Source organism: Camelus ferus, chromosome 15, assembly GCF_009834535.1.
Source record: "Camelus ferus isolate YT-003-E chromosome 15, BCGSAC_Cfer_1.0, whole genome shotgun sequence".
Lineage (NCBI taxonomy): Eukaryota > Metazoa > Chordata > Mammalia > Artiodactyla > Camelidae > Camelus > Camelus ferus.
This window is the reverse complement of record NC_045710.1, coordinates 54,640,356-54,658,618: the sequence shown is the minus strand read 5'-3', so window position 1 is coordinate 54,658,618 and position 18,263 is coordinate 54,640,356. Positions and strand designations below refer to the sequence as shown.

At 47.4% G+C, this 18,263-nt stretch overlaps 1 protein-coding gene across 6 annotated transcripts in view; it reads left to right on the top strand.

Moving 5' to 3' along the window:
- DGUOK (deoxyguanosine kinase) overlaps positions 1–10,405 on the top strand; it is a 30,825-nt gene extending 20,420 nt beyond the window's left edge. For 5 of the 6 annotated variants that reach the window (XM_006176140.3, XM_032497883.1, XM_032497884.1 and 2 more), the window contains 4 exons: positions 3,170–3,317; positions 8,830–8,945; positions 9,612–9,711; positions 10,143–10,405. In XM_006176140.3, the coding sequence (XP_006176202.2) occupies positions 3,170–3,317; positions 8,830–8,945; positions 9,612–9,711; positions 10,143–10,181 (403 nt within the window). In that variant the 3' untranslated portion in view covers positions 10,182–10,405. Of the gene's footprint in view, positions 1–3,169; positions 3,318–8,829; positions 8,946–9,362; positions 9,552–9,611; positions 9,712–10,142 lie in introns of all 6 variants that reach the window. The other variant, XR_001364868.2, reaches the window with a different exon arrangement.
- Positions 10,406–18,263: the final 7,858 nt, after the last annotated feature.

The window sequence follows — 18,263 nt, the reverse complement described above, 5'->3', positions numbered from 1 at the left end:
AGGCATAGAGTAGACACTTAAGTAGCAGAGTATCTTCTAGCAAACCAAATGAATTGGTGGTTGGTGATCACCTTTGAGAAAAAAGCAGACGGAATTAAAATTTGTGTTCCTAAAATGGTAGGAGAAATATGTTTTTCCTTTTTTTATTCTTCGAGAAAGGATTCCTGAGTAGAAATTGCACATTTGCGCTGAGCTGGACCACCCCCCCCGGAGTCGCTGCCAGTCAAGGCTCGCAGCTAGCTGGGGAGCTAAGCCCGTCTGTTCTAGAGGAGCTAGTCCCTCTGGGCTCCGGGATTCCTGGTTCTGCCACCTGACCAGGCTGTGACTTGTGTTTACACCACTCGGAGGTGAAGTAAGGGTGCCTTGACCTGGACATTGCTGGGGGGTTTTTTATCTAAAGGCCATGAATGACCTGTGTCAGTGAAATGGTGGCTTAAAGCACGATGGTCTATCTTAAGCCCCTCTGAGTTACAAAATAGAAGATGCTACATTTGTATTGTCCATTCACTTCTGAGGACACTAGATTGGTTACCCATTTAATTCCAAATTAGACAAACTAGTTCTACTTGTTAGTGCTCCCATAAAGCCTCCTGGAGGAAAAACTGAGGGTACATTTGTCAGTGTTTTGTGATTTTTTTAAACATTACTTAAAAACCATTCCAGAAATGAGAACAACCCCTCCAGGCTAGGCTTCCTTCTCTCTGGACTCCAAGAGAGAGACGGCTCTTTTTAAAAGCTAAATATATGAATTATAAATGGTTTGGCTGTAGATTTGGGTTCTTTTTCAACTATTGGCCATACTGCTACCTACATTCCTCTCCCTTCTCCCAAACCGCGCCTCTCAGATTAGGAAGATGCATTGTGTATAACTATGTGTGTTGCTTGGAAGCGTTCACCATCAGTCTTTTGATTTCCAGCCCTTTAGTGAGGCAGGCTCATGAGAGACCCCTCAGAGGTAGAAATATTTTGTATAGAAGTTGCAAGATCTTAACATGTACTTGTAAAGGAGGAGATGAGGATTGCACTATAAGGATCTACAACATCCTATATTTTTTTTCAGAGGGGGCATTTTTGAGACAAAGAGTATAACTAATTACACATTCTAATCCATGATGATAATTTACAGCCTTTCCACTCATTTAAAAATTTATTCATTTGTTCATTTGCTCAGCATAGATTCTCACTGAATGCTGCCTGTGTTCAGGCTCCAGGCCAGGCCTGGGGGCTCCAGAGGTCAGCAAAGCAGACCCAGTCTCTGCCTTCACGGTGACTTTAGTCTAACAGGGAACCCTGAGGCTGTGTCACAGGTGTTCCAAAGGAGGAGGCAGCTGGGTTGTTTGGGAGAGTGGATGACAGGAGGAAGAAATCTCAGCCTTTTCTGTTTGAGTTCAGAGAAACAGTAGCATGTGGTTTTATTTTAGAGCAGGGACGCCCGACACCGAGGTCCTCGAGCTGGTTCTCCTGTGCTGCAGTGGTTCCCTCCCCTCAGCGGCAGCACCACGCCCTTATAGTCCCTCTCTGCCCCCATCACCAGCAGCATGGGAGAAATAGGGCTCATCCTCAAAACAGGCGAGGGCCCTTTTTTAAATGGGGCTTATTAATAGGTATTTACTTTCTCTTGGTAAGATCTTAGTTTCCATGTTACCTGTGAAGAAGCTGAAAACATTTTTCAGAAACTGAATTATGAAAGTAACCTCTTGCTACCTGGAAGAGAGATTGTGTCTTCTCTCACTTAATACGTAACCGTCTTTGATTACCAGCTAAGATACGGAATCACTGTACTGTAAGTAGTCAATAACTGAGAGCTCGTTTCAGGGGGAAAAAAAAGAGTCACCTCCTTTTTTGGTTACCTTCACCTAGACTCTCGCTAAACCATTCCAGACTGGGAGGGTCAGCTTCTGGGGCTCCCAGGTTACTCCCTACATAGCCTGGCAATGAAGTAGTTATCATAACAGCTACAGTGTCTTGAGTCCTGTGTGTCAGTCACTCTTGTGAGCACCTTGTCAGTATTAGGGACAGTCCTCACAACTCTGGGGTCTACTCTTCTGTCTTTGTTCAGAGGAAGAAACGGGCTGATGACTTGCCCGTGGTGACACAGCTAGTGACTTTGGAAGCCAGGATTCGACTCAGGAATGTGCCTCTGCAACCCATTCTCTTATCACAACACTCGCAGCCTTGTGGTGTGTGCTTCCCTGAGCCGTTCACACACAAGGTTTCTGAATTTCATTTTCCCACAAGTGGCCAGTTGCTGAGCGTTGCCTTAGGAACTGGAATTCATTGTTTAAAAGATGTAAATTGTGCTTTGTATCAAGATGCCTGAGGTTTGAAAGCAGAAGCGACCCTCCTGAAGCAGTGGGTTCTAGCTGCTCTGCTGTCCTGTTTACCACATGCTCCTTCAGTTGTGGAAGTAAGCAAGGCGGGAAGCCACTTTGCTTTTAAGAGTTAGCTCTCTTGTGTCTGGATTAGAAGCTCAGCAGGAGAGGAAGCACGAGCCCAGCCGTGCTTGCTTTGGAGGAGGGTCTGCTTCCTCAGTAATGCTGCGGTCAGGAGAAGACACGCTTCCTGCTCCGTGGCTGACACCACTTATACATAGTTCCTTCCCCACTCAGTGAGACAGGAGGATGGCTCAGCAGCCCAGAAGCGTGGAAGCCTTAAGTCCTTAAATTAAAAGTGGTAGATGCTTTATACTAGGTTGGTTTTTTTGTTCGGGGGCTTACTTACAATAATAATAAGGAAATCTCAGAAGTTCGAGTTGACGTGCACCACTTACTGTCTGTTTTGACTGATATCCAGCAGGGAAAATTGTTAGCGACCAGTGACGTCTCTTTCAGCGCCCCTTTTCTTCCAGTGGATTCATCCATCCGGAGAGCTGTGATTTTGGCCCCTATTAGTCTGAATGCTGTTCTCATCTTAGTGTTGAGCAAGGAGGGAAGGACATAGGTGAAGAATTCAGATTTCTTCAAGTTTGGTGAGGAGCTAGAAAGGTTAAGAGCCAACTATATGTCAATTAAAAAAGAAAAAGGGGGAAAAAGATTGATGAGCTAGAAAGGTTAAGTGGTTTGGACAGACATGAACAAGTTGGTTATTGATTTTTTTCTTCTCTCTTTTGTCTTTCATTCCATTTTCCATTTTTCCTGCCTTCCCCCATCCCACTTACATTTCCAACCAGGTATATCTTTGCAAAGAATCTTTTTGAGAACGGTTCCCTCAGTGGCATGGAATGGCATATCTATCAGGACTGGCATTCTTTTCTCCTGCAGGAGTTTGCCAGCCGGCTCGGATTGCATGGCTTCATCTACCTCCAGGCTACTCCCCAGGTAACACAGAATCGAAAGCCTTGGACTTCAGGGCCATATGAAACTTCAGAGGTGATGTTCTCCAAGCCCCTGATTTTCCAGTTGGAAAAATTCGATCGTGGGTGTGCCCTGGAGCACGGTGTGCAGTGGGTGAGCACCCCCCCCCATTCTAGCGTAAGCACCCTTTTCCCACTGGCTTTCTGCAGCAGAGTGCTAAAGCAATTGACCGTGCATAGAAAGCGTCCCTCTTGAAGTAGGAAGCACACAGAGGAAGTTGGGCATTATCTTTATCACCCAGTTTGCAGGTTGGACCCTCTGACCAGCTAACCTGTAGCCAGTTGCCTCAGCGTTTCCTTCCTTCTAACTGAGTCATCAGAGTCCGTGGTGGTCTTGATGGTTTCCTGAGTAGCATGTCAGGAGGAAGAAAAGGAGGGTATCCACACATCATCCTGTTACTGCCCTAACATAGAGTCTCCCTCTGACCTTTGAGGATGCCTACTGCTAAAGCGAGATGCACCACGGAAGTTGCATCCCATGGCCCTCTGGCTTGGCCCGTGGAGCCGGCCCAGCACACTGCAGGGTGAGGTTGTGGCAGAGCACTGAGGACTGGAGGTGGCAGTGGTGCTTGGCTCTGCTGGCAGGCAGTGACCGTGGGCAGCCGCTGGGAGCCCTTCCCCTGGAGGGGCCCTTGTCTGTCGAGTCCAGCGTCTCAGACTAGTGATCTCTAAGGGCTCTTCTGGAGTGGGACTCTGAGTCAAGGCGGGGACATTTTTTTGAGAGATTGTGTTGCTCTCAGCTTGTGAGACATACATCTGATATACAGTCAAATGCCAGCTACACCACATAATCTTAGGAGGGAAAACTCTGTTCAGGCTAGAGAGACCATTGGTTTTTGGAGACAGGACTGAGCCCTATGGACAGGAGGATGCCTGTGAGCAGACTGAGCAGGGTCAGAAAATGCTGGCAGAGTCCCCATGGCACCGGCTCACAGGAGCCAGAGAGGAGATGACCTCGCAGAAGGCCTGGCCTCAGGAAGGTGGCAGCCCGGCAAGGGGCCCTGGGTGTGCCTGGGGCCAGATATTGGGGCTCTTTGTGTCAGGAGTTTCTGAAGATTGTGGAGCAGTAGCTAGATCATGGGAGGAAATAAAGAGCGTCCACAGACATAAGTAGGGTCTGAGGTTTACAGTGAAACTCCAGTAGACATTTGATGAAGCCAGAGGGCTGAGAACCTTCTGTGAGAAGAATTAAGTTGAGTCTGGCTGGGTCTCTTATTTATGACTCTTGGAGTAGCTTCGTTGCCTGGGAGCAGGAATAGACAAGGCCAGTTTTGCAGGTGACTGAACTGTAGGGGTGGGGATTGGTGTCAGTGATTAGGGGAGAAGGAGAGTCCTGCCAGAGACGATGGTTTGAAGTAGCTGAGTGTAGGGTTCAGGGCGAGAGGAAAGTCCTGGGCCCCAGGAGGGCTCATGGCCTGGGCCAGGGACGAGTAAGAGCCCCGTGGACTTGAACTGGGCGACGACTGTGGTTGGGTGTTGAAGAGGCGACAGGTTTCCAGCAGAATAGTTGAAAACAACGGCAGGTTGAAGGGGTAAGCCTTAGGAGAAGAATCAAGAGGACTGGCTGAGCCTCTTCCTGGTTCCTAACCTGACCTAACCTGCTGGGACGCTGGGACCCGTAAGGAAAGCAAGAAAGCCTTCCTGACCTCTGTGTATACTCAGAATGGCTTTGTTAGAAGGGACAGCGGTGATGACAATGGTGGTAGTGATTGTTACTGTTATGGTCTGGCTGATACACCTGTTTGGAGAGACTAATTGAGGTCTTCTAGCTGGGGAAGAATAAGGGTTGAGGGAGTATTGTAATTTAATGGTAGAAAAAAATGTATTCATCTGGTGACTGCATGGGGATTTGGGTGCTGTTTTGATGCCGTTAGAGCCAGGAGCCCAGGGATGCCGATGCCCATCCCTTGAAGTTACCGCCGATGTCTTCTGTGAGATCCAAGAGGGCAGAGCAGAAGTGGCAACATCTCCCCGTGGGAAGCCGTGCAGGCGCTCCGCCACCGGCGCAGAGCCCTAGGAGATGCTGGGTTTGGTGCGCAGGAGGTGGGCCTGAGGTGGACCTTTTGCTCCTTCCCACCTGCTCTGCCCTAAACTGTAGAAAACAAGCGAACCAACAATTAAAAAATCAGAAAAGAAGTGGCTGGGCCTCCGTGCCCCGTGGAATCAGGACAAGAGAGTGTAGCTGGCCAGTGTGCCGCCAAGAGCCAGGCCGTGTTTGCGGCATGGAGACAGCGTGCGGGAGGGGCCTGGGGACAAGTGGCACCTGCGTGTGGGGCTCGGGAGGCACAGGGGCCAGAGCCACCAGCAGTCACCGTCCAGTTGCTGTCTCTGACTCCATGCAGTCCTGCACGGCAGCTCTTCAAGGGGGTGGGGCCAGTAAGTGAAGGGGCGGGTTGACAGAAGGGCCCCTCCCCTGCCGTGGCCAGATGCTCTGTCTTTCCTAGTCGCATTCAGGTGTGTCTTCCTCTGATGACTGAGGTAAAGCGGGACCAGAATAAAGCACTGTTTGTACAGGATTTTGTGAAAAATAGAACTTCTTGTAACCATATCAATAAAGCAAGAATCATGCCAAATGCTCAAAATAGAAATTTGCCTAGACTTCTGGGGAAGAAGAAAAGTTTGCTCTGTTAAGCCAATTAATAGTGCAAAGGGAAATGTTACCTATTTTAACAGGAGAGACTTTAGCATCAATGTTGCCTGCCAGCAATGAATGAATAATTATAGCTTTTATAAAAAGAATTGCTCTGCCCTTGTGTCTAATTGAAAACATAAAGTCACATTTTTAAAAATATACATTTTCATTAATGCCGATGATGTTTTTCTCAGAGAGGAAAATTAGATAGCTTTTTGCTATGTTTAGAAATCCTGAAGCTACCTTGCAGGCAGGAATGTGACTTGGTCAGCCTCTAAGGAGGCAGGCAGTGTGGCAGTCTGTACTAGCAAGTGTACAGACCTTTGCCCTATTAATCATGCTCCTTGGAATTTACTCCGTAAATACTCTCCCACGCGGCACTGTGGCTTCATGTGCAAGGCAGCGTTGGTTGTAATAGCAAGTTATTGCAAACAACCCACGAGGTCATCAGTAGGGACCGGCTGAATATATGATGCTCCATCTATGCCCTGTTAAACTCTGAAGTCATGAAAAAGAATTAGAAAGTACTATAGTGATACGTAACAACAAAACAACGGAGCGATAGGACCCCTTTTAGGTGTGTGTTTTAGAAAGCAAGGCTGGGGTAAGAAAGTGTACATGCATAAAATGTTTCTGAAAGTGCACAGCAAGTCACTACTGTCGGTCATCTTGGGTGGAGGACTGAGGAGCTGGAAGCCAGTGGAGTAGAGCTGTGTGATGGGGGAGGGAAGGAAACGAGGAGCGATGTCTTGCTGCAGTCAGCAGCGAGGATGAGGGTGTCCAGCAGGAAGACAGAAGGAAAGAGAGGAGGTTCCGAGTGAAGGAATGTAAAAATGTAAACGGTGGACGTAGGAGCACCAGGTAAATGGAGATAGACTGGGTCAGAAATGAAAACGTTAAATGAACACGTGCGACAAATATTTATCCACCGCGTCCTCTGCCAGGCCCCACACTAAGCCCTGAACAAGATGGACTGTGGCCCGCCTCTGGTCTCCCCTAGGCACTACGCCCTCAGAGCACCCCGTGTAGACCTCCCGCCATCCTCCGACTCAGCTGAAGTGCCACTAGTGGTCTGTGTTTGTCCGGGGCTAGCACAGCGCCCCGGCTCTCAGAGCGGTGCTAAGTAAGCGGGGACCAGAGGTAAAGGGGGAGCCCCCGCCTCCTCCAGGAAGCGCCTCTCTGACTGCCGGAGCCCAACTGCTGCCTCCCTTATCTGACCCGCTGCACTTAATCTAAGCCTCACAGCTTAGCACTTGATCTGCTGGTTTGCATATTTCGTTTTACTTGTTACCTAACTAAATTACAGAGTCCCTAGGACAAGGACATATCTACGTTTTACAACAATTCTTGATTCAGCGGAAAGAGATGTAAAGGGCATGCTGGAAGTACTAACCGTTAGATCTGTGTTGATCAGTTTGAAAAGTTGGACATCAGATCATAAATGAAATGTGTTTATATAACTTTCTTCCCTTTGAGGAAAGATGAGATGAGAGGGAAACGGCAGAGTCTGTACCTTTGTGAATATTGTACATGTGGAGATAAGGTTTAAGTGTTTGAAAGAGAGAAGTCCGAAATCAGTGGGCGCGGCTACCTGTTCTTCCCAGGACGGATCACGTTGAATAACGGGGCGTTTCTCGGGCAGAAGGGAGGAAGGCGGGCAATTCCGGCAAAACACACGCATAGAACAAAAATTTTGAGATTCGAAAGAGCTTGGTCTGCACTGTAGGCAGAAGGTCAGATCTGGCTGAAGCAGTGAGTCCAGGGGAAGAGCTGAGGAAGTTGAGAGTAGGGATTTAGGAGGGGTGGCCAGACTCCGAGAATGTCCTGTGTGACCAGTGAAGGAGAAGGTGACACTATGCTTCAAACTCTCCCATCAGATGAAGGCAGAGTGGAATTATGCACACTCTGGAAGCAGTGGGGGATGGAGAGTTAGTCTGAAACCTCTTTTTTTTTTTTAACTTCCTTTACTTTTGACCTACTCAGGTTTTACATTCTGCCCCAGAGTGAGTGATATGATGTGATGTGAAAGAGATGTTTCAGATTACTTACTCTATCGTCAGTGTGAAGTTACTCAGACTTCTTGAACTGTAGGCAGTAAGGACCCTGGAAAGTGTTTTAAGCCAGGAGAGTAAGACCATGACAGTCAGCCCTCCGTACTCGCAGGTGCAGACCCCGCTGACGGGGAGAGCTGGCTACCGTTTTACACCTGCAAGCCACTTGAGCAGCCTTGGAGTTAGGTATCTGCAGGGGGTCCTGGAGCCCTCCCCTTCACAGATCCTGAGGGAGGACTGTATATTGCAGTATATGGAGGGCAGACTGAGTGGAAAAACTGGGAGCAAAGAGCAGCTTTTGCTGGGAGCCTGACATGCCTCCCCCTGTGAGTCCTCACAGCCTCCTTGGGTTTGAGTGGAGGCTGAGGAGGAGGCTCCTGGTGAAGACGGGGATTTCACCCTGGACTTTCTGACCTTAAGGCCGCTGCTCTTTCCATACACTGCAGGAGGCAGAGAGCCTGAAGTTTCTGCCCCTGCCCCGGTGACGTGACGAGGGCCTGACCAGGGCAGAGGTGAGAGAGAGGCATGGAGAGAACCAACTGGAGAGAGTAAAGAAAGCCCGGTGACTTCCTGGATGCGGTTGGGAGGAGGGAAAAGAAGGGTGACTCCAGGTACCCCGGGTGGATGATGTTTGCCACTAACCTGTGATTGAATAAGGACACAAGGCTGCAGAAAGCAAGTCATAGCCGAGAGAGCCCAGGATAGACATGGCGAGTGCGTCTGAGAGCCCCAGACTGCACTGTCACAGCCGAGATCAGCAGTGAGCTCAGCAGAGCCTGGGGATTGTCTTCCAGGTTTGCTTGAAGAGACTGCGCCGGAGGGCCAGGGAGGAGGAGAAGGGAATTGAGTTGGCCTATCTCGAGCAGCTTCATGGTCAACACGAAGCCTGGCTTGTCCACAAGACAACCCCGTAAGTGGCAAAGAGAGCAGCAGCGGACAGAGGCCTGCCTCCCTGCAGTCCTGCGCCCCTGCCCCTCTGGCCCGCTGCTCCCCTGCCGCCCTGACTCCCTGCCGCCCTGTCACCCTGCCGCCAGTCTTTACAATACAGGAAGTTCAACATGGCACCCCCACAAGCATGTTCAGAGTGTATTGAAATTGTCAGGCATTATCCAAATTAGAAATTTAAAATTAGATGTAATCTAGATATTCCAAGAAACCTTTTGTTAGATTCTATTTCTCCAGCTTTTTCATTTTTTGACGTCCTCTTGGATGGAACATGGTGACCAGTGATGATGACCTCGTTGGCTCAGGGCAAAGGGTTGAAAAATTTTAGACATTGTCAGTTTACTAAGTTGACATTCCTAGTTTTGGTCCCTTCTCCCCCCAGGCTTGGTGTGCTGTCCACTTAAAACATCTGGGGCTCTGACCTTCAGTAGAAGTCTCAAGACTAAAGAGAAATCTCAGCCTCATCTTTCCATCCAACTTTATTGAATTCTTTTTTTAAACTGCTGTTTACATGAAATTTCATTGGGAAGCCGCGTGACCTTAGATCTCTCCTCTGAGTTAGTAAGACTTGGTGAGTATGTGAAACTTGCCGTCTTTTTTCCTGTTCCCTGAATGTTCCCACTTCTTCCAGGCTCCACTCTGAGGCCCTGCTCAACATTCCAGTGCTGGTGTTGGACGTCAATGATGATTTTTCTGAAGAAGTAACCAAACAAGAAGAGCTCCTGAAGAGGGTGGGAAAGATGCCTGCTTTCTGGTGGTTTTCCTTTATTGCACTTTTACCGCTTCAGACTCCAGTATGGGTCTGGTGCTCTGCACCTCAAAGTGCACCCCCACAATCCGAAGCCTGAGGGACCTCGTATACGTGACTGATGGAACCCCTATTCTGTGAAGTGTTAGGGGCTAGTAATTGTTAAACACTTGACTTGTACGGTGCACCTTCCTGCTAACTCCCCCTCGAAGGCATTCTGGAAACTAGGGAAGTGAGACCGCTGGCTTCTCCAGCTCTGCGCCTTGATACTGTGTGGCCCTGGGCGGGTGACATTTCCTGTCCATACCCACTTTCCCTTCCCCACAGAAACTCACGGGTTTGGCAACGCGCGCATTACGGGTATAATCTCCTGGAAATGTGAGGTTTAACTCATGGGTTTTCTCTTTCCCACAGGTAGACACCTTTGTAGAGAATCTGGAACCAATACCGTGATGTTCTAGCTGTGACCTGGGCTCTCTGACTTTCTGAAGCCAGACGGATGCAGAGCCACCCACCTTCCCACCCGCACTCCCATGTCCGTTTATCCCCAGAGCGCCCTCAGCGGTTGTCAGCGGCAGCACCTAGTGCGACTGTGTTTCTGTCATCCTTAGACCCAGCCCCATCTTCTTTTGTGTTTCAAGGACTTCTTAAAGTCTGAGTGTTGGTTATCTTGCTAATCCACTTGTTCATTCATTTCAGCGAGTATCTGTTGGTGCTTGCTGTGAACTCCCCTCTAGGCTGGCCATTTTCACTTGAGAAAAGTCTTTGCTTTTTTTCTTTTGGAATCCTTCCCTGTGCGTTCACTGGTCCCCTCTGACATGTCAGGGCAGGAATTGCTTCCAGGACCCCCAACCAAGCTCCACCTTGGGCGTGAAGAAGGGAAGTAAAGTGGCTCAGGAGTCGGGGGAGGACGACACTCAGATGGGAGCCCCAGAGCCAGGAGGTGCCTTTCTCTCTTCCCACCCAGCGCTCTTGGAATGGGGGTTGGGGTGGGGATTTAGACCTTGGTCCTGGGGCTGAAGAACCTGGACAAGAGAAAGGGAGGCAGGGAGAGAACAAATCAGGAGCTCAGAAGTCCGGCATCTGACACTCAGGGTTTGGTCACCTGGCCGTCTGGCCTGCCCCAAACACCTCACCCCATGAGTTTCCGATGACGGAGCGAATCTGTCTCTGCTGGACAGAAAGAAAATAATATTTTGTGTGGTATTTCAAGGACAGTTTATTGTTAAAAGAGAAAAATACACGGCTGTATAGAATTCAGGTACTTCCATGCCAGAAGCCTGTGGGCCCATGATTCACCGGGATGGGAATTCCTGCACTGAGCCCTTGACAGTTGCGCAGGCCCGCGGGAGAATGAATGAGCTCGGGACCCCGTGTGTCCGAGAAGACAGAAACTTGTGTTTTCCTTTCTGCTTGGGAAAACGCATGTGTGATTGGTTTCTAACAAACGTGTGATGTTTTGAAATAGCATGGCATTTCTTTATCCTACTTTTAAAAATTTTAACAGCTTTACTGAGATATAATTCACATACCATACAATTCACCCATTTGCAGCGTGCAGTTCAGGAGTTTTTATTATAGTCATAGGGTTGTGTGACCATCAGCACAGTTGATTCGAGAATGTCTTCATCACCCCAAGATGGAATGTCATACCGATTAGCCATCGCTCTCCCGCCCCCAGCCCCACAGTCTCCACCTAGCTGCACCCCACCCTGGGCATTTAGTGTTGAGCTGTAAGAGTACTTTATATATTCTGGATACAAGTCCTTATTGGATACATGATTTACACATATTTTCTCTCGTACTGTGGGTTGTATTTTCATTTTGATAGTGTCCTTTGAAGCACAAAAGGTTTTAATTTTGATAAAGTCAGCTTTACTTGTCACTTAGCCTTTTGGCATCACTGGTAAGAAAGTTTTGAATAACCCAAAGTTACAAACATTTACTGCTATGTTTTCTTTCAAGAGTTGTATAGTTTGGACTCTTGAATTCAGTCTGTGATCCATCTTGAGTTAATTTTTGTGTACAGCGTCAGGAAGGAATCCAGTGTCATTTTACATGTGCATATTCAGTTGTTCCAACACCATTTGTGAAAAAGAGGAACCTTTCTTCCCACTGAGTTGTCTCGGCACCTGTGTTGAAAATCTGCCCCACTTGTTCTTGTGTTTATTTGCTGCTTCAGGCTTTGGACAAGACCCGGGATGAACATGGGCTATTAGGTGGGTTTTAGAAACCCTGTGGTTTTGGTCCTTTAGCTTTGAGGGGCCCCAGTGTTTAATTGCCATCTAAGTCCCATTTAAGGAACTTGAAGTCACCATTTCCAGGAACCGCTAATGTAGAAATGTAAACCCAGAGTAAGAGCACTTGGCCCCCTTCATTGATTTATTTGATTATCAACAAATATTTGAGTATCTGCCATATGCTGGAGACCAAGAAGGTAACAGTGAACACAGCAGAAGGCAGACCTCGTCCTCACCTCACAGAACTTGTCATCCAGTGGAGAAGGTGACAGACACTGAACAAGTATTGCCGGTGAGATGAGCATTTCAGAGGATGTACGGGTGTACTGTGGGGGCCTGTAACCGAAGGGGCCAACGTAATCTGGGACAGCCCCCCACGAAAATAACCATTCTGAAGAATGAATGGGGTATTCAGGCAGAGAAAACAGTCATATGGCAAGGCCTTCATGTGAGAATGAGGCATTAGGCCCAGATTGTCAAAACTGGATGAGAGTGATGAGATAATCATTTAAGAATACCCTCCTCTCCACGTTCCTCACTTAGTCTTAAGGCCTGAGAATCTACACTTTGAGGGTTTCTTTTCATTTGTAAAACTTGCCTTTTAGAATGTAAGTGTTCTCTAAGATACTCAAGCTATCAACTGTCTCACTGGGGTGAAATAATTTGCCATTTTCCAAATTAGCTGAGAAGGTCTGTAGAGAGGATACTTTAATGAGGAGTCATTTGGGGACTTTTAAGTATGAGGGTTGGGGGTAGATCTGGGCGGAGTGTTTAAATACGGGGATTGGGTCCGCCTGGCAGGCCAGCCTGGGTGCGCTGCTCTCGCCCTTGGGGCAGGCTGTCCCGCAGAGTCAAATAACTAGAATTAACACAAAAATAGCTACATTTCCTTCTGGTTTATGATGTGGTAAAACCTGCTCTTCTGGAACCAGAGTAATTACCTTGATGGGTTTATAACGTGGATTGAGGTTGTGAAAGTTCTCAAACTCAGGCTTTTAACGTGAAGGGAGACAGTGATCGTTTCAGGTGAAGGAGTTTGCTATGTACAAATGGGGAACTCACAGGGGAAACAAACAAGAAAATAACGTGCTTTAAAATGGAAAGCCTGTGTAACCTCCTTCAGTCCTTACTTTAAAGAACAGGCAGTTTAAATCTCTGGACTACTTTCTCCTTGGAGCTTCTTCCTTTGCTGTTCTCTCCAGGCTTTTCTACTGTTTGGTGTCTCCCTTACTGTCTCCTCCACTGACTCACCATTTTTTCCCCTCTTGTCTTAAGTGTTGGCGTCGCCCCAGGCATCCTTGGCTCATTTCTGCCTTTCCTCACTCCTCTGGGTGATTTTGCATTCATTTTCTATTGCTGCTATATCAAATTACCATGAATGTGGCTTAAAGCAGCACAGATCTATTATCTCATAGTTCTGTAGGGTAGAACTCTGATTCGGGCCTCATTGGGTTAAAATCAAACTTACCAACAGGGCTGCGCTCCTTTCTGGAGGTTCTAGAGGAGAATTTGTCTCCTGGCCTTTCTTGTCTTCCAGAGGCTGCCCACAATCTTTGGCTTGTGGCCCCTTCCTCCTCCAAAGCCAGCAACGTTGCATCTCTGACCCTTCTTCCAACATCACGTCTCTCTCTGACTACAGCCAGGAAAGCCTCTTTGCTGTTAAGGGCCCACTTGATGGCATTGGGCTCATCTGGATAATCCAGAATACTCTCCCATCTCAAGGTTTTAGCTCCACCTGCGAAGTCCCTTTTGCTAGTAAGATGACGTTCACAGGTGCCAGGGGTTAGGATGTGGATGTTTTGGGGGTGTAATCATTCTGCCTTGCACAGATCTCAAACACTGTCCTGGTGTGCACTATTAAAATACGGGGTGACGGCTTTTTAAAAACTTGGAAATATTATGGAAAATGTGAATCATTGCAATAGTGGAGAGAATAATATAAAGAACGCCAATAACTCTGTTGCTTACGTCATAATCAGCCTAGGATCACCAGGGAGAAACCCTGTATTTTGACAAAATCAGGTTAACTCATTACAGTGAAGGAGACCAGATAACAGAGGAACTATGGGGTGTCTCGCCAAATAGGCAGAGAGTTACAGGAATTGAATTTAGGAAGGATAGAAATTTAAGGAGCAGTGTTTTGATAGGCTTAAAGGAAAGCAGGAGTCAACATCTGGTCTGAGCTGCACAGTAGACCCAGGTTCATTTCCTTAGAAAGGGCAAAGTCAGGATAAACTGGGGACGCTGTGTTCAGAAGCCCCTTATCTGAAGCTCTGAACCTGGGTTGCAAATCAAGACTGCTTCTCTGTGTCAACGTGACTTAGATCCTACTGGCAACAGAGGGGTGTTTCATTTTTACTGATAAAATTTCAAATGGCAAAGTTTCTGATGGTCTATCATTTTAGAGAACAAGGTTTCCCAGGGAGTCGGAAAGCAGTAGTCACGCAAGAAGGGGGTGGTTTTGACACTTCAGCTGCAACGTGCCTTTGGGAGGAATATTGTATCATGGTAATGTAGCTGGCCTTACCTATGTTTGTCCTCCCAGCCTGAGGAGTGGCAGGGCAGATTTGTTTTTTTCCTTTAGTGGGAGCTAATTTTTACTTTTTCACCCACTTCAGGTATCTACTTATAGTCAATTTTGTTTCACCTATAGCCTACCCACCATCCTCAGATTATTTTGAAGCAAACTGCAGACGGGAAGATGACTTTTTTTTTTTTAATTGAAGTATAGTCAGTTACAATGTGTCAATTTCTGGTGTACAGCATAATGTCCCAGCCATGCATATACATACACATATATTCGCTTTCATATTCTTTTTCATTAAAAGTTATTACAAGATATTGTATATAGTTTCTTGTGCTATACAGGAGATATTTGTTTTTTACCTATTTTTATATATAGTAGTTAACATTTGAAAATCTCAAACTCCCAGTTTTATCCATTCTCACCCTCTTTCCCTAGTAACCATAAGATTGTTTACTATGTCTGCGAGTCTCTTTCTTTTGAAGATGAGTTCATTAGTGTTCTCTCTTTTTTAAGATTCCACATATGAGTGATATCATATGGTATTTTTCTGCTTACTTCACTTAGAATGATGATCTCCAGGTCCATCCATGTTGCTGCAAATGGAATTATTTATTATTTTATTCTTTTTTATTGCTGAATAGTATTCCATTGTATACATACACCACAACTTCCTTATCCAGTCAAGGAAGACGACTTTTAATTAAAGCCAGAGCCATATTGACCTCTGGATATCATTACCTAGATATCCCCTTATGCTCCGTGTGTACAAAACAGAGTTCTTATTCCATTCACCCAGGTGACGACACTAGAAGCCTCAGAGCCATCTTTGCCCCTCCAGCTCTCACCTTCCCTTCCTTTCTCACCAAGTTCTGCCTGTTCATTTCTGAAATGCCTCAAATCTTTTCTGCACCTCAGTGACTGTTTCTCTAGTTGACAGGGTAGTGGATATTGTGGTTGGCTCCCCAGCACTTGTACATCTGCCTCCTCTTCCATAGCAGTCACATAGCTCCCAGCGTGGCCATGCCGGGAAGGGGTGGAATGCCCACTCCCAGCCCCGCCCATCACTACTACCAGTCATCATCTCTTCCCCAAGCCACCTCAACTAAACCACGGACAAAAGAACAGCCTCCAGTCAGGTCTCACGCCCCACCCTTGCCTCCAGATAGCTGCCCCTCAGCCCTTCCTGTGTGGACATATTCCAGCCGCCGTGTTTGTTTAATCTCACCTCCCTCTACTCATTCCATAACCCCCCAAGACTAGCCTATGGTTCTAGAATACATCTTGTGTTTTCCATAGAGCAAAATGCTTCTCTGTCTCTCTCTTCCCTCTCATTCTTTCCCCGCTCTCTCTTACTGGAAGACCTACTTATTCTGCCAGTCCCCAGTCTCCTCCTCCTCTCTCTGTGAAGCTCTTCCCTCGCCCCCAACACAAGTAGCCAGTCTTTGTGTCCTTGGGCACTCTGCTTATTGAATTATGTCAAACTGTGCATCAGACCTGCGTAAAAGTTGTCTGGAGGCATCTCTTTCTTCTGGGCTTTGCCATTCTTGACACAGACTGTGTCTTAGTCACTTAGCACCGTGCCTGACATGTATCTATTTATTGCTATTCAGTGAGTGACTAATACGGACTTGCTCAGTAACTGAATGTTGTAACTGGAGACATGATCTGCCCTTTCTGAGATCATTAGGTTTGTGAGCTCCACATTATAATCACTGGTGTGTGAAGTACTTTCCAAAGGTTGAGGACATGCAAGAAAATGATGGCCCCAGACCCCACCTTCATATTGTCAAGGGAGCTGATGGCTGAATGCCTACAGTGTGCCAGTCACTTCCTGAACACTTTTTAAATGTTAATCCTCTCAACAATCTTATGGAAGAAGTTCAATATCTCACTTTTTACTGGTGAGGAAACTGAAGCTCAGAGATTCTCAGTTACTCACACGTGGTTCTGCAAACCGTGCTCCATGTTCTCTTTCCACAACATCAAACTGACTTGCAAGGGAGACAAGACTAGACTTTCAGAAAAGAAGGCAAGCATGCATTTCTTTGACTGCCTGCCTGGAATTATAAGCCCACTGTGGTCACCTGAGCAGGAAGATCTTCCAGCTTTGCCAGCACTGCTGGGTGGACGTCCTCAAGTGCCTCCTAAATATACCTTTGGCCCACTGGGGCCCTGAGCAGGCACAGAGATGCTTCCAGGGGCCCACGTTTCCTCTTCCTGGCAACTGCACCTTCAAGGTGCTGAGCTTCATCAGACTGGGCAGTGCGGTGTATTTGGAAGTTAGAAAGTTCTGGAAGTGCCTTCTTATCCCACTTCCTGGACCGAGCTGCCCATTGCTATCAGATGATGCTCCTAAAACACGTTTAATGATGTAAATATTCTCCTTATAAAGGACTGGTTTCTAAATGCAAAGTGGTATCCTGGACTGGATCCTGAAATACAAAAATACGTTAGTGGAAAAACCAGAGCAGTGAAATCTGAGTGAAGTCTAGAATTTGAATAATAGTGATGTACCAATGTCCGCTTCATAGTTTTGACAAATGTTCCAGATAATGACCAGGCTCTTTAATGGACATTTGGGGGTCTGCCAACCTTATCTTCCCCTGCGCCTGTGAAAGAACCTTTGCTCCAGCTACATGGTTTTACTCACTGTCCTTTGAACAAAGTCATGCTCTCTGGTCCCTGCATTTGCCCTAGCCATGCTCCCTGCTGGAAAGACAACTGCCAGAGAATCAGTCATGGTCCTGAACTGTGATCAGAAGCAGTTCAGGACCATGACTGTGAACCTGATGGAGGCCCAGGGCCCGTCATTTACAACTGCTACGTCCACAGAAAATTCTCAGGGATCCAAGGCTCTGGTAGGGACATCCGACTCACAGAATCTAGGCCACGTACCTTTGACATGCCAAGTAGCTGCAGGGGAGTCTGGGAAGAACAGTATCTGAGTAAAGTATTTTCATTTTTACTATGGGAGGCAGGGCTTTACCTCCAACTTGCCTCGGTAGGTTAGTCCCCAAACACAGGAAGGGATTCATTCACTGGTTCTCCGCACAGTGGCAGATGTCCACCACACGTGGGTTTTCTAGAGCCAAAGCTTCCACTGAGGACCATCGGGCTCAGGTGACACTTGGGAAACTCCAGCTGGATTTGGCCTGGAGGGTGTATGGTGCAGACTGTGATTTTTGATATTTGGTTTGCTAGACCAGGATCAGGGGGACTTCATCTCCCGAGGGCACTTGCGTTAAAACCCTGGAAGTGAGAAGGGCCCAAATGCACTTCTTTGGGAGCAGCGATGGGAACGGCAACACTGGGGAAGCGATGGCCAGCTCTGAGGTGAGAGAGCCGGGGCGTCCATGAGAAGATCTGGCATTCAGTGTTCTCCCCATCACTTCTCCAGCCACCAGGAGCATCTGACTCCTGTCTCACTTGTTCTGAGTCATCTGGGTCTTGCAGCATCCCTCCTGGTAGTTCTCATATCTGGCTCATCAACAAGCACCTCTTAAGGAAGCCTTTACTGACCCCTCCCCAGCTGGGTCAGGTGCCCACCATTGAGCGCCTTTGGCATGTCTTATTGTTGCATTTGCCACAGAGCATTAAAATGACCTATTTCCCTGTCTCTTTATCGGAATGAGTCCCATCCTCTTTGTATCTCTAGTGCCTGGCACATAGGAGTGATAGCTCAATAAATATTAAACACAAGGAAAGATGTAGGCTGAGCTTGAGAAGGGCCCCTTGAACTAAGCAAGGAAGTGCCCCCCAACATCTCTA